Below are 13419 nucleotides of genomic sequence, written 5' to 3' on the forward strand. Positions count from 1 at the left end.
AGATTAGAAACGACAAATTTAACAAATATTACGAGAGTTCTGATGCAGTATTTCAGTCTGCTGAGCTTATCAATATGTAGCTAGGCCACACGATTAATCGTTTTTATGTCGTAATAGCGCACCAAATGTTTTTACCATTTGATTATTTTCGCCCAAAGGTGTATAGTGATAACGTGTAGTGATAACTATGCAACAGCATATTATGTGTCCGAACACTAAAAACAAAATTGTTTTCCCACGTTTCCCTTTTTCCCGACGCTCAGTCGAATTTTTAATTCCAACCCATCTGAACCTTTTCATTGCACGGAAGAAGCGGCGAAAGATTCTTCCCTTTGCACGTTCGTTTAAATATACACCAATCAAAATATCTTTTAGTGATGAGCTTGTCTCATTCAAAAAATTATCATCTGTAACTGATGTTCTAATGCAGGAAAAAAAATATCGGAGAATGAACCCCTACAACAGAAGAAGAATAGAATCATCAGCAATGATCGGAGGAAGTAAGTTAATATAGCACACTGCTGCTGCTGATATCACTTTTGTATAATCCTTTCTTCAGAAATATGAGATAGTGGTATATCAATATAATAACAGCACATCACTGAACAAGAAAGATACATGCTAAAAATTGATCTGTAAACCTAAAAGAAACTGTGCTGTGAATATTAAGCTATATACACATTTTCCATCGCATCATTTGTTAATTCATCCATATATATTTCAACTTAAAGTGTAGCCATTTGTTGCTGCAGTATATAAGGGGATGACGATATTGCAGATAAAATGCTGTGCTGTAAACAAAATTATCAGCGTTCTGATAGAAACAAAAGAAAAGTTTTGTGCATTCAGATTTTCAGGTCAATTCCTGGAAATCAACATGGACGCCAAGTTTCTGGATGGCGAGCAGCAGGTGGAAGGTATTCACTTGCTGACCGACTTTAACCTGGTCCGCCAATTACAGGTGCGAATAGGTGAATGCGCCAAAGGACCGACGGAATATTTCCCGGCCATCTGGCCAGTTGATTTGTCCACTGGAAACATCCCATCCCTGGAGTCTAAGCCACACGTTGTCACTCCCAAACCTTACGGGACGCGTTATTTGCTCTACGTCGACCCTTCCGGCGAGATGTTCTTGGAAAACTTGACGCAACACATCTTCCGCATCGACGACGATCACGCAATCAAAATGATTTCTTCGGATGGACAATCCATCACCGACGTCATCCTGGACGGCGTCGTCACCCGAGTGTCGGAAAAGCATCCGGATGCCTGAAGGTTGACATTTGTCATTATGGATGCCATCCTGTGTCGAGGAGTTGGTTTGACGCAAATGGGCATCTCCCAGCGAATCGTTTATATCAAAGTTAATTCAATAATTGTGCTGATCAAACATTTAAATCAAAACGAACTAAAATTAATTTTTTATTTTGATAAGAATGAGATCATGGCCCCCAGACTAGAAGCGTTGAAGAACGGCACAATTAAAAGCGACGGAGAAGCTTTTAATCTGGACATTGTTGACTGTAAGGAAAGCTACGAAGCGGAGAAATTCCTGTCTGAAGAATTTCGTGATGTTCTGTTTAAATATCCGCTTCTCTCTATTCTATTCATTCCCAAAGATAAGGTCAGTCTAATTCGTTTAAAAACAACTTTTGATGTCATGGTTTTATTTCGCTAAATTTAGGATTACATTTGCGGGACCTGTTTTGACGTCTTTCAATGGAAAGAGAATGACGTTTGCCATGCTGTTTTCCGACTGAAAATACCAGGAAGCCGCGCCACGTAGGCCTAAATATTTGTTATTATGCAATTAATTGGATATTTGACTTTTACTGGCTGTATTACGGAACAGGGCGGAACTCGCCGAGTTGCATTTAGTGAGTGGTGAATCTGGCGATGATATGGTGGAAATTAATTTCGCTTTGATCAAACTGACGGACGAGATTCGTGAGCTGAACGGCCGCATCATCGATTGTCACTACGTCGATAATCAGTGCTGGGTCTTCAGCAAATTGCGCGACGATCGTAAATATCCAAACGTGAAACCCGTTATTGAAAGTATGAAATTGTTTGATTTTTAATTATTGTTTCGGTTTATGTTAGTCATGCCAAGTTAGAAAGGCTCATTCAGCTTAATTTTCTTATAACGTCTAGACAAGTTGAAAAATTTTGAAAATCCGGTGACGCGATCTCGTTTGCTTTCATCCCTGGAGATGGTCAAAAGTCTTAATTATGTTTCGGAAGTGTCGTTGAATGATTTAAATCAGGGGGTATAGCTCAGTGCTGGCAGAGCATCCGACTGCAGATTGGGCTGTCCCCGGCTAGAAACCGGGTGCCCCCAGCTGTGTATCATTATTATCTGTGTTCTACTATTGAAAAATGTAGTTTTAAAATGATACGTATTGGTTGATTGGCCCAGTTTGGTTCGATTTTTATTTATCCGTATTAACTCAGCGAACTCAGCGTTCTGATTCATTTAAAACAGGTATTTCAGTTTCCATTCAAAATAGGTAAAAAAAAACCTTCCGCCAAATTTCCCCTAATGTCTGCCCTCCTTCGTTCGTGAACAAACAAGAAATGTCTTTCTATACCTATTCAATGCCAAATACGGCGATCCTTTCGATATAGCACGCAACCTTCGCTTTTCACGCCGATATGCGAAAGCATTTGTCGCTAATTTCACTTCGTCCCTAAATCCATGCAAGTAAAAGTCTCAGCAGACGACCTTGAAAGGCGGAGCTTTTGGAACTATAACAAATTCCTAGAAGGCGGTTTTCTTCCGCTGCAACAATATAATGTGAGGAAACAATCCAGTGGGTTTCGTTGCCAATTTCTCCTTTCGCTCATCTTATTCATATGATATGACGCCTCCAGCTGAAGAAGAAGAGAAGGTTTTGCCAAAAAAGGTCTTATATTTTATTCGTTAGCTGTGCTTGCAAAATATAAAAGATGGTCAGTGTCGGAATCATCTTCACACAATTCTCTCAACTGTCTTCAGCAGAGCAGCTCAGAACAACCCAAAACAACAAAAATGAAATTCGTGAGTTAATTTACTTTTTTTAATGTTATCAAATTCAAATAATACTTTAATGTCATAATTATCAGATCATCGCTTTCGCTTTCTTGGCCGTGGCCCTCGCCGCACCTCAAGGGGATAAAAAGCCCATCGAAATTGTGTCATCCAACAGCGAAATGAACGCCGACGGCAGCTACTCATTCGAGTAAGTTAATCTTATTAAGAACCTAATATCATTACCTAATTTTTAAAAATGTGTCAAAATCAGTTTCGAGTCTGCCGATGGGACCAAAGTGTCTGAAAGTTGGAAAAAATTTCTAAGTCCGAAAAATTCCAAGACCGGTTTTTGGTGGAGACCGGTCGGCAGTTGAGCGGGCGGCCCGGCCCGGGCTCTGGTGAAAGTCCGGCGACCCTCTCGGAAATGAGCTTTTTTCGTACAGTTACTGCCCGGAACATCCACCACTTTCCTATATAGGGAAGAGGTTGTCGAAAATGAAAATTGAAAAATTTTCTAAGTCCGAAAAATGAAAAATTTTTTCTAAGTCCCGACGATGGATAGTGAAGCTATAGGCGGCACTGGGGACGAGCAAAGGCGGCTGGAAAAAGAGAGAAAGAGCGAAAGAAAAAAAGTTGGAAAAAATTTCTAAGTCCTAAAATTTCCAAGACCGGTTTTTGGTGGAGACCGGTCGGTAGTTGAGCGGGCGGCCCGGCCTGAGCTCAGGTGAATGTCCGGCAAAATTTCGGAAATCAACTTTTTCGTACAGTTACTGCCCGGGAACATCCACTACTTTCCTATATAGGGAAGAGGTTAGGTCAATAGATACCAACTTTTATAAAAGTTGTGCCGTTAATGAAGCGGAATTGTCGTATTAAATCCACATATGCCATTCGCTATTATATTAGGTTAGCAAACCATGAACGTCCGATGCAGTATTTCCCGTACATCTGATAATATGATACATTCTAACAATTTATTAAAAGTTATCTCTTAAATAAATGGGGGTATAGCTCAGTGGCAGAGCATCCGACTGCAGATCGGGCGGTCCCCGGCTCGACCCCGAGTGCCCCCTGTCGAATAATGAAAAAAGGACATGAAAGAACTTGATTACCTACAAACTAAGCGATTAAACATGTAATAGAAAATTACACATTCTGCAAATTTTAAGTAGGTTCAGATTCCATGTGATCTTATTCTCCAGTTCATATCAATCAAATCATTCAAAACAACCATCAGAATATGTAGAACCCAATTATTAGTCATCTATTGCGTTTATTTACATAAATCATTCATCATCTCACAGACAAGACATTACAAATAATTTAAGAATTATTTAGCAAATTAAATTAAATATTTAGTAGATCTTGTATCCCTTTCCGTTGAATGGAATGTGGACGGGAGCGACGGGGAGTTCGTATTCGTGGACGGGGGCGACGGGCAGGACGTACTCGTGAACGGGAGCCACCGGGAGCTCGTAGACGTGGACGGGAGCGACGGGCAAGTGGTCACCCTTGGGTTGGAATCCGGCGTTATCAGCGGCCCAGGTCAAAGTGAATTTCTCGCCTTCGGGGGAGACCCAGTAGGAGGATCCTTTGTTGGTATTTCCGTAAACCTCCTCGGTGTATTCTTTGCCGTAATCATCGACGGTGGTCACGACGAATTTCTTCTGCTCCTGGGTCTCGTCACGGGTGGTGTAGTCAGACTGGGCGTAGCTGTTTTTTTTTATTTTATTTTCATTTCATATTTTATTAGTCGCCAGTTAATTAATTCAAAAAGGAAAAAGAAATTGGACGTACCTCCACTTGCTGCTGCCGTCCAAGTTGCGCTCGTCCGATTGGCTGGTGACGGTAATCTCGGGATATTTGTAGTCCTTCTCGTACGTCTTCTCGTACGTTGCGTAACTCGAAGGAGCGGCGGCGGCGACGGCCAAGACAGCGGCGATGACGAACTGCCATAATATTGAATAGGTTGAATAATTAATTATTATGCAATAATTTTTAATCTTACATTAAAAGTGAAATTATTTTAAGAATAAAAGAGGGAACTTACCAATTTCATGTTTGAACTGGATGATTGACTTCGAGTGTCTGATGTCTTTCCCGTCGATTCGATTTCTTTTTATACGAATTGGAACGGCGCACGCACATTCTAATCTTGACCCACACCCCAGTAAATCTCAGCACAACCAGAAAAGTTAACTCACATAATTTATTCGGTTTCATTCTGTCTGTCACAATAAGAAAAAAATAAACAACTCAGACAATTTGGTTTCAGCTACAGGCAATTTTGCCACCTTTCGTTTCGGCGAAAACTGCAGACCTTTTCGTGTTGAATTTTCAATTTCCACTTTTAGATACTATTTTTGTTCTTTTTAACTTCCAAAATCTTCGACTCTTAATTTTCTGATTCAAAACTAGAATCGGTGCCAATAACTGTCCTTTTGAATTTCACAAGTCCATTCATCCGCTTGAATGGCATCTGGAAATTATTTTTCGATTGTAGAACAGATAACGTAAATTTTCTTATAATGTGTTAGTTATTGCTTCTCATCGGTAACGCCGTTCGATCATTTAGATCGAGCAAAACATTTCTGGTTTCGGTCAATCTCAATCGTTACCACGAACGAAAAGACAAAATTTGATTTTTTTTTAATCCCGAAGCGGTTGCAATTTTATCACGAACTAGGGCGAACGAGTTTCCGAATAAGTAGGTAACTCTTAGTCAATGCCAAGTGCGTTCCTTTCACTCTTGTTTTTGCATTTTCCAAATTTAAGAAATAAATAGACAGCTCGAGTTTTCACGCGACCATAGGCCCTTATGAAGGATAGGGCATCCTTCATAATGAATAAGTTAACCGGATTTTATTTTGTGCTATAGAGTATGGATTCTCTTCTTTCTTTTATTTTTTCAGAACCGATCAGAAAGACCTTCATCCTACAAGACCTTAAACTTGCCCACCATTTCTTTTGTATGCGGTTCGGTTCTTTGGTTTTTATTTAGCACAGATTTGACTAACACAAGCGCACCGATGAATGCATGTGATAGTAGAGGAAAAGTGAAGTAAAAGTCAAATTCGACCTTGAAGAACTCTTCCTATTACATCAAACAATAAAATTGGATTTTTATTTGGGGAAGCTTCCACAGTTGCTATAGCTGTTGTTTTCTCCTTTCACCCATTTTAACATGACGCCTCCAGATGGAGAAGAAGAGAGAACTAGGAAAGGTCTTCCATTCGTTTTCACGAGCTTGCAAAATATAAAAGATGGTCAGCGTCGGAATCATCTTCACACAATTCTTTCAACTGTCTTCAGAAGAGCAGCTCAGAACAACCCAAAACAACAAAAATGAAATTCGTGAGTTAATTTACTTATTTAGTATTATTAAATTCAAATAATGCTTTAACGTCATAATTACCAGATCGTCTCTCTCGCTTTCTTGGCCGTGGCCCTCGCCGCACCTCAAGGAGATAAGAAGCCCATCGAAATTGTGTCGTCCAACAGCGAAATGAACACCGACGGCAGCTACTCATTCGAGTAAGTTCATATTATTAATCCTAATGTCATTACCTAATTTTTAAAAATGTGTCAAAATCAGTTTCGAGTCTGCCGATGGGACCAAAGTGTCTGAAAGTGGCAACCAGAAACAAGTTGGACCCAAACCGGAGGATATCGGGACCGTGTCCAAGGGCTCCTACTCGTTCACGACTCCCGACGGCGTCGTCCTCACTGTCAATTGGGTGGCCGATGAAAACGGATTCCAGGCCACCGGCGACCACCTCCCCACTCCTCCACCCATGCCCGAGCATGTCGTCAAGATGCTGGCCGACCTTAAAGCCGCCGGAGTCCTGTAAACGATCAATCAACAATTTCAACCGTGGATTAAATATGTACATATCGCCAACATTCTTGGCAACTTCCGAGGGATTTGCTATGGATAATTTGGTCTTGTATGATAAAAACATTTTACTCTGATTTTATTACCGTGTTTTAGCAACTGTCAATCAGTAATGTAGCGTGAATTTCATTCAGAAAACGTTTGATTAGTTTCACTGTTATTTCCGGTTCTCTGACTGATGAAATTGATTAGGAAATTGCGGACTGCTCACGCAATCGTCGCTAATCAGCTATAGGAGTATTTGGAAGCTACTTTCTTTATAAGTGGTTTGGTAGAGACTTTCGCTCCAGCATTTGGAATATAACCATCAACATATGATCTCTAAAGTCTTAAACTTTAGGCTAGATGAGAATTTCGCAGTTATTACCGTAGTAAATTAGCCAGCGCAGTTGCTATTTAAGCATGTCAACTACCAAGTTGATTAGATCGTCTGGAAAATTTTTAGTTTGTCGATTTTTGTGATTATTGATGTATGGTATAGCTCAGTGGTAGAGCATCCGACTGCACATTGTGTGGTCCCCTTTTCAAATCCGGGTGCTCCCTGGAAACGTATTACATTACGTTATAAACAATTTAAAGTTGGAATCATTCAGATACGACTGGCATCAGTTCATCACAAATTAAAGTTATAAGAATTATAAGAATTAATCTAGTCGCAGCAGAACTGTTATCGCTATGTGGTCAAATAACGTGGAATGGTCCAGTTTCTGTCCATGCACACGTCTAATCTATTCTCCCGAAATTAAAGATAACACACAGCAGTCTTGCTTTAAATCCATACAGAACAGATACAATATCTTTGATTTAGTTTTTAGTATTGAGAACTGCTGAGATTTAGTATTGACACTATCCGGTCCGTATTAAGCCGTAGATGAATTTTACACTGTTTTTAAAAACGACATTCTAGTTTCGATTCGAAATAGGCGAAAAAACACGTCCAACTTTCCCCTAATATCTGCCCTCCTTCGTTGGTTAACAAACGAGTTTTGGGAAATCTCTTTCTACTATATACTCAATGCCAAATATGATAAGGCTTTCGCTGTGGCACGTAACCTTCGTTTCTCACGCCCATCACGCGTAAGCATTTGTCGCTGATTGCGCTTCTTCCCTTTATTCGATTCTGCCTTGACAGTGCCGGTTCATTTCTGCGTTATAATTAACATTTAAACTGAAAGTGGCATGGCCTATTATTAAGGAAAAAGTGGTCGATTTAATATGTAATTATTTATGTTAGCTGCATTTCTTATAGTCAGACTCGATCGGACTCCTCTAAATTTATGATTAATTATTGGCCTTAGATAGAACACTCGAGATTGACCATTTATCAACGCACCATTTCTCTAGACTCTCAAAAATTTTCATCTTTAACACCGGACTATAAAGAACTAGACGTGACAGTGCACAAATCGCCAACGACCCTGAAAATCAAATCTGTTTGAATTATAACAAGTTCCTAGAAGAAGGTGAGCACTGTCTTCCTATTGCAAATACCAAAGTTTGTGAGAGGAAACACTCCAGTGGATTTCTCTGCCAATTTCTCCTTTCGCTCATCTCCATATTATATGACGCCTCCAGCTGGAGACGAAGAGAAGGGTTTGCAAATGGAGGGTCCATCGTTTGCATGTCAGTGGAAAATATAAAAGACTGTCGGTGTCAGAAACATCTTCACACAACTCTCTCAACTGTCTTCAGAAGAGCAGCACTAAACTCCAAACTAGCAAAAATGAAATTCGTAAGTTTTCTCTACTTTTAATCTTATCGATTTTTACTTTACTCTTGTGCATTGACAGATCGTCGCTCTCGCTTTCTTGGCCGTGGCCCTCGCCGCACCTCAAGGAGATAAGAAGCCCATCGAAATTGTGTCATCCAACAGCGAAATGAACGCCGACGGCAGCTACTCCTTCGAGTAAGTTAATACTATCAATCCTGGTGTAATTAAATCCTAATGTCATTTCCTAATTTTAAAAAATTGTCAAAATCAGTTTCGAGTCTGCGGATGGGACCAAAGTGTCTGAAAGTGGCAACCAGAAACAAGTTGGACCCAAACCGGAGGATATCGGGACCGTGTCCAAGGGCTCCTACTCGTTCACGACTCCCGACGGCGTCGTCCTCACCGTCAATTGGGTGGCCGATGAAAACGGATTCCAGGCCACCGGCGACCACCTCCCCACTCCTCCACCCATGCCCGAGCACGTCGTCAAGATGCTCGCAGACCTCAAAGCCGCCGGAGTCCTGTAAACGATTCGACATTACTTCACCTGTCAACTACCGGATGTACATAACGAGCCGATAGTATTTTCGTTTTGTCTTCCGCAATCCAAAATGCGACGATAAAATAAATTTTTTTTTTACCAAAATCGTGATTTATTGCGTTAGACTAAAGGTCGATTGACTGGCCGGAATATGCAACTATACGGCCTTTACGACGCGACGGGTACTCAAATTAATAGCTGTCAAAAGTTTCTATGCAGGGAAACACAAAGAAAATTTCTAGATCACGTAGTTTAACATTTGCTCACGCTTGTCTCGACAATTGGCCCAAAAAGGTTGGATACACTGGTCCATCAAATATTGGCAGCGAAGAATGTCTGTTATGTCTCATAGTCTCAAAGTTAGTTGTGAGGGGAAGAAAAATCTATTAGTTTCCCTAGATGGAACCCTTTAGGATTAGAAATAAAAATAATAAAAGCCTTTTTCATATGAAATACGGTTCCCACCAATTTTCAAAACGATACGACGCATCGAACAAAATTTGCTGTAGAAATCGGTGTTAAACTTTTATCTGGCGTCGCAGGATATTTTGCTTGATGACTAGTGTAGTAGTGTTTCAAAGTGTTCTTGAGTGTTCTGTCATTCTGTGCATCCGGTGCATGTGGATTGTGGAGTATGTGGACAGAAGAAAAGCTGATAGATTTAAGTTCTCTTCAGATTTTAAACTACAGATAAACTAAGTCATTATTCAATCAATCAAATCCTTTTTGGCAGGTGTCTAATAAGTTATAAAGTATTGGAAACAGATAAGGAGACTATAATGGCCTCCATCAGTGGAAAGAGTCTGTGCTGCTATCAATACTGTGGCTGAAATCTTAATCTTCAGACATTCAACCTGATATTATTGTTTACTGCAACTTTAAAAATGGTATTTGATGTAAACTTTTTTTATTTTATGTATTAGATGTCTTAAGTGAACTTCATTTGAAATTTGTTTAACCAGAGTCTATTTCACATGATTTCGATTTCAGCCAAGTGTCCAGAGTTTCAGACTGACATCTTCAATTGCTGGTACATGCAACACCCAAACTAATCAAGTAAATGTTTTCAATATTAAACAAAAACTAAGATAAGAAAAATCGTGTATTGAGACCAAACTAAAAGCTAGGCAATCAAACCCTCCCCTGTAATTAATTTTCCTGAATCGTGTCACCCTCAGATGTAGTTTTGTTAAGAATCAGTAACAAATCACAAGTCAAATTAATCCAAACACATCCAGGCAACTTATTCCTTAGGTGGAGTAAGTTGGCTGAGATTTTATTTTGTATATTTCTGTTATTTTTAAGAAGCAGAATCTTAAATTCACGAAACATTGCGATCGCTGCGTAGAGTGTCAATAAAATAATTTGTTAGTTGTAATTGGGCGACTCCAAAGGGGAAAGAACTTTTTTTGTTAATTCCTGAAAAACTGACCGATAGCACATCCTTAATAGGAAGGGGTATTTTGCAATCTCTGATTGTGTTTATGGCAGGTTCAGATAATGGGCTTCAATCAGCTGAAATAACAAGTGAAAAGAAATAGATTTCACTTCAAAACTTTACCATTTTGTGTTGATTATCTGCGTGGTTTTCTCAGTGGTTCCAATCGAAGGATATGGGCATTCTGCATGAAAGTAACGTTTCTCAATAGGCAACAGAATTTGCCAGCTGCCGATAGCCTTGTTTAGCTCATAAGCAACCCGGATTTTGCATATCTTGACGTCCCCCCCAAGTAACTCCCATTCGTACCCATCAAACATCGATCGGGAATTCCGTAAAGAAAAAGGTTTTTTCTCAGCGAAAGTGGACAACTTGCCTTTCAGTGGATGTAACCCAATTTGTCTGTAGTGTATTAAAAACGAGCTAAATCATTCCGGCGTCTTAAATTTCTCGTCGCGCAAATTCAATCAGACGTTTGATGGCAAAACTTTTGTCTGAAGCTGAAAGGGAAGACACCCGTAAATGTAACAGACGAGCAGCCAAAAACTCAATTATTACATAAGATTCCCCCAAGCTTGACAAAATGGAAAATTCTTGTAAGCCAAAACTTTGACGCATCAGGGTACTCTTACGCATACTCTTACAGGGTACAAGAAAAACATATGCGGGACATTTCTTTAGTGGGGGGTGGGGGGCAGCAGCAGCAGAAGTCGATCCATCCCAATTTCGATTAACATACTGCGAAGTGATCACATGAAACCCCTCATCAAATAACTGACACCGTAACGCAGTTACTTTTTTTTTGGTTTAAATTAAAAAGTTTCTAGACGAACGTGGCGCATAGAAAGTGATCCGCGTTCAAACAGCCGCCAACAGCCAAAGTTGCTGCCAGATCGATACGCAACTTTTGCGGCATTGGCGGAATATAAAGTAAAGAATACGTAGTAGTATGTAGGTTAGGACCGTTAGGTATAGCCGTGCTGTAGGCAGTTTGACTAGGACACGTAGTCGACCGTATACATCCGCACTCGCATTTCCTCCTATAGCTGTTCCTGTTCTGAACTGGAACGTTTCAGTAATTGCGCGCCCTTAAAAACATTTCGTCAGGCGGCCGAAAATGACAAGGAAATCACTGATATTATATGTTGCAGGTTGTCCACAAAATTACACCCACAACAAATGCAGCTATACATTAATTTAGAGAGAACACAGAAGTGATAGTGATTTTTCTGTCCGTCATATGGCGTTATTGACCGACAACTTGTTCCTTATCTATTTAGAAAATGCCTTCTCTGAAGCGATCAGCGCTATTGACGTGAAAATCGATCGAGTCTCTCTTTAATTTCCCAAGGCTCATGCCAAAAATAGATTTCGTGTATCGATAGGCTCACAATAGAATAAGATCTTCTGTTGTATTTATTTACATCAATCATTCATGATTCATCATTCCATATACAAAAGACATTACAAATAATTTAGAATAATTTAAGAATTAATTATTTAGTAGATTTTGTATCCCTTTCCGTTGAATGGAATGTGGACGGGAGCGACGGGGAGTTCGTATTCGTGGACGGGGGCGACGGGCAGGACGTACTCGTGAACGGGAGCCACCGGGAGCTCGTAGACGTGGACGGGAGCGACGGGCAAGTGGTCACCCTTGGGTTGGAATCCGGCGTTATCAGCGGCCCAGGTCAAAGTGAATTTCTCGCCTTCGGGGGAGACCCAGTAGGAGGATCCCTTGTTGGTGTTGCCCTCAACTTCCTTGGTGGATTCCTTGCCGTAATCATCGACGGTGGTCACGACGAATTTCTTCTGCTCCTGGGTCTCATCGCGGGTCGTGTAGTCCGACTGGGCGTAGCTGTTTTTGTTTTAAATTTTTATTTCATATTTTATTAGTCGCCAATTAATTAATTAAAAAGAAAAAGAAAATGGACGTACCTCCAATTGCTGCTGCCGTCCAAGTTGCGCTCGTCCGATTGGCTGGTGACGGTAATCTCGGGATATTTGTAGTCCTTCTCGTACGTCTTCTCGTACGTTGCGTAACTGGAAGGAGCGGCGGCGGCGACGGCCAAGACAGCGGCGATGACGAACTGCCATAATATTGAATAGGTTGAATAATTAATTATTATGCAATAATTTTTAATCTTACATTAAAAGTGAAATTATTTTAAGAATAAAAGAGGGAACTTACCAATTTCATGTTTGAACTGGATGATAAGCTTCAAGTAACTGATGTCTTTCCCGTCGATTCGATTTCTTTTTATACGAATTGGAACGGCGCACGCACATTCTAATCTTGACCCACACTCCAGTAAATCTCAGCACAACCAGAATAGCCAACTCACGTGATTTATTCGGTTTCATTCTGTCTGTCACAATAAGAAAAAAATAACTCAGACAATTTGGTATCAGCTACATGCAATTTTGCCACCTTTCGTTTCGGCGAAAACTGCAGACCTTTTCGTCGCTTTTCGTGTTGAATTTTCAATTTTTCCTTTCACGTACTTTTTTTTTAACTTCCAAAATCTTCGACTCTTAATTTGAAAATTCAAAACTATAGAGTAGGTGTCAACTTTCCTTTTCAATTTCAATTTCACGTCGATTTCCCTATACAAGGTAACGTAAATATATTATAATGTATTAGATAACTATCGCTTCTCGTCGTTAACGCCGCTAAAACTTTTAGTGCATAGCAATTCTGGTTTCGGTCAATCGTTACAACGAACGACAAGACACAATTTGATTTTTCTTTTTATCCCGAAGCGGGTGCAATTTTATCACGAACTAGAGCGAACGAGTTTCCGAATAAGTAGGTAACTGG

At 40.2% G+C, this 13419-nt stretch overlaps 5 protein-coding genes and 1 non-coding gene across 6 annotated transcripts; 4 read left to right on the forward strand and 2 right to left on the reverse strand.

Moving 5' to 3' along the window:
* Window positions 1-1281: 1281 nt before the first annotated feature.
* Window positions 1282-2366, forward strand: LOC124349976 (mRNA-capping enzyme-like). The gene is made up of 5 exons (XM_046800940.1): window positions 1282-1363; window positions 1436-1624; window positions 1685-1782; window positions 1853-2058; window positions 2155-2366. The coding sequence occupies exons 1-5, from the start codon at window positions 1292-1294 to the stop codon at window positions 2274-2276; spliced, it is 687 nt and encodes a 228-aa protein (XP_046656896.1). The 5' UTR covers window positions 1282-1291; the 3' UTR covers window positions 2277-2366.
* Window positions 2367-2940: 574 nt separating this feature from the next.
* LOC124350158 (larval cuticle protein LCP-22-like) lies at window positions 2941-6866 on the forward strand. Its single transcript, XM_046801197.1, has 3 exons — window positions 2941-3040; window positions 3106-3221; window positions 6609-6866. Exons 1-3 carry the CDS (start codon window positions 3032-3034, stop codon window positions 6862-6864), a joined length of 381 nt encoding a protein of 126 aa, XP_046657153.1. The 5' UTR covers window positions 2941-3031; the 3' UTR covers window positions 6865-6866.
* Trnac-gca lies at window positions 4015-4086 on the forward strand. Its single transcript has one exon. It is a non-coding gene; the product is annotated as a tRNA-Cys (tRNA).
* LOC124350076 (larval cuticle protein 65Ag1-like) lies at window positions 4267-5131 on the reverse strand. Its single transcript, XM_046801087.1, has 3 exons — window positions 5064-5131; window positions 4811-4962; window positions 4267-4726 (listed from the first exon to the last, which is right to left on the reverse strand). Exons 1-3 carry the CDS (start codon window positions 5070-5072, stop codon window positions 4369-4371), a joined length of 519 nt encoding a protein of 172 aa, XP_046657043.1. The 5' UTR covers window positions 5073-5131; the 3' UTR covers window positions 4267-4368.
* A 1700-nt stretch (window positions 6867-8566) lies between the features above and the next one.
* Window positions 8567-9155, forward strand: LOC124350155 (larval cuticle protein LCP-22-like). The gene is made up of 3 exons (XM_046801195.1): window positions 8567-8640; window positions 8699-8814; window positions 8891-9155. The coding sequence occupies exons 1-3, from the start codon at window positions 8632-8634 to the stop codon at window positions 9144-9146; spliced, it is 381 nt and encodes a 126-aa protein (XP_046657151.1). The 5' UTR covers window positions 8567-8631; the 3' UTR covers window positions 9147-9155.
* Window positions 9156-11984: 2829 nt separating this feature from the next.
* LOC124350074 (larval cuticle protein 65Ag1-like) lies at window positions 11985-12885 on the reverse strand. The gene is made up of 3 exons (XM_046801085.1): window positions 12790-12885; window positions 12537-12688; window positions 11985-12456 (listed from the first exon to the last, which is right to left on the reverse strand). The coding sequence occupies exons 1-3, from the start codon at window positions 12796-12798 to the stop codon at window positions 12099-12101; spliced, it is 519 nt and encodes a 172-aa protein (XP_046657041.1). The 5' UTR covers window positions 12799-12885; the 3' UTR covers window positions 11985-12098.
* Window positions 12886-13419: the final 534 nt, after the last annotated feature.

This window comes from Daphnia pulicaria, chromosome 7, assembly GCF_021234035.1.
Source record: "Daphnia pulicaria isolate SC F1-1A chromosome 7, SC_F0-13Bv2, whole genome shotgun sequence".
Classification (NCBI taxonomy): Eukaryota; Metazoa; Arthropoda; class Branchiopoda; order Diplostraca; family Daphniidae; genus Daphnia; species Daphnia pulicaria.

Coding starts and splice junctions, on each gene's coding strand:
- LOC124350155 (XM_046801195.1), top strand. Junction 8,815..8,890: donor GACGGCAGCTACTCCTTCGA/GTAAGTTAATAC, acceptor TGTCAAAATCAG/TTTCGAGTCTGCGGATGGGA.
- LOC124349976 (XM_046800940.1), top strand. CDS start 1,292: ATGGATGCCATCCTGTGTCGAGGAGTTGGTTTGACGCAAATGGGCATC. Junction 1,625..1,684: donor TATTCATTCCCAAAGATAAG/GTCAGTCTAATT, acceptor CGCTAAATTTAG/GATTACATTTGCGGGACCTG. Junction 1,783..1,852: donor ATACCAGGAAGCCGCGCCAC/GTAGGCCTAAAT, acceptor ATTACGGAACAG/GGCGGAACTCGCCGAGTTGC.
- LOC124350074 (XM_046801085.1), bottom strand. Junction 12,457..12,536: donor GACGGCAGCAGCAATTGGAG/GTACGTCCATTT, acceptor AAACAAAAACAG/CTACGCCCAGTCGGACTACA.
- LOC124350158 (XM_046801197.1), top strand. Junction 3,222..6,608: donor GACGGCAGCTACTCATTCGA/GTAAGTTAATCT, acceptor TGTCAAAATCAG/TTTCGAGTCTGCCGATGGGA.
- LOC124350076 (XM_046801087.1), bottom strand. Junction 4,727..4,810: donor GACGGCAGCAGCAAGTGGAG/GTACGTCCAATT, acceptor AAAAAAAAACAG/CTACGCCCAGTCTGACTACA.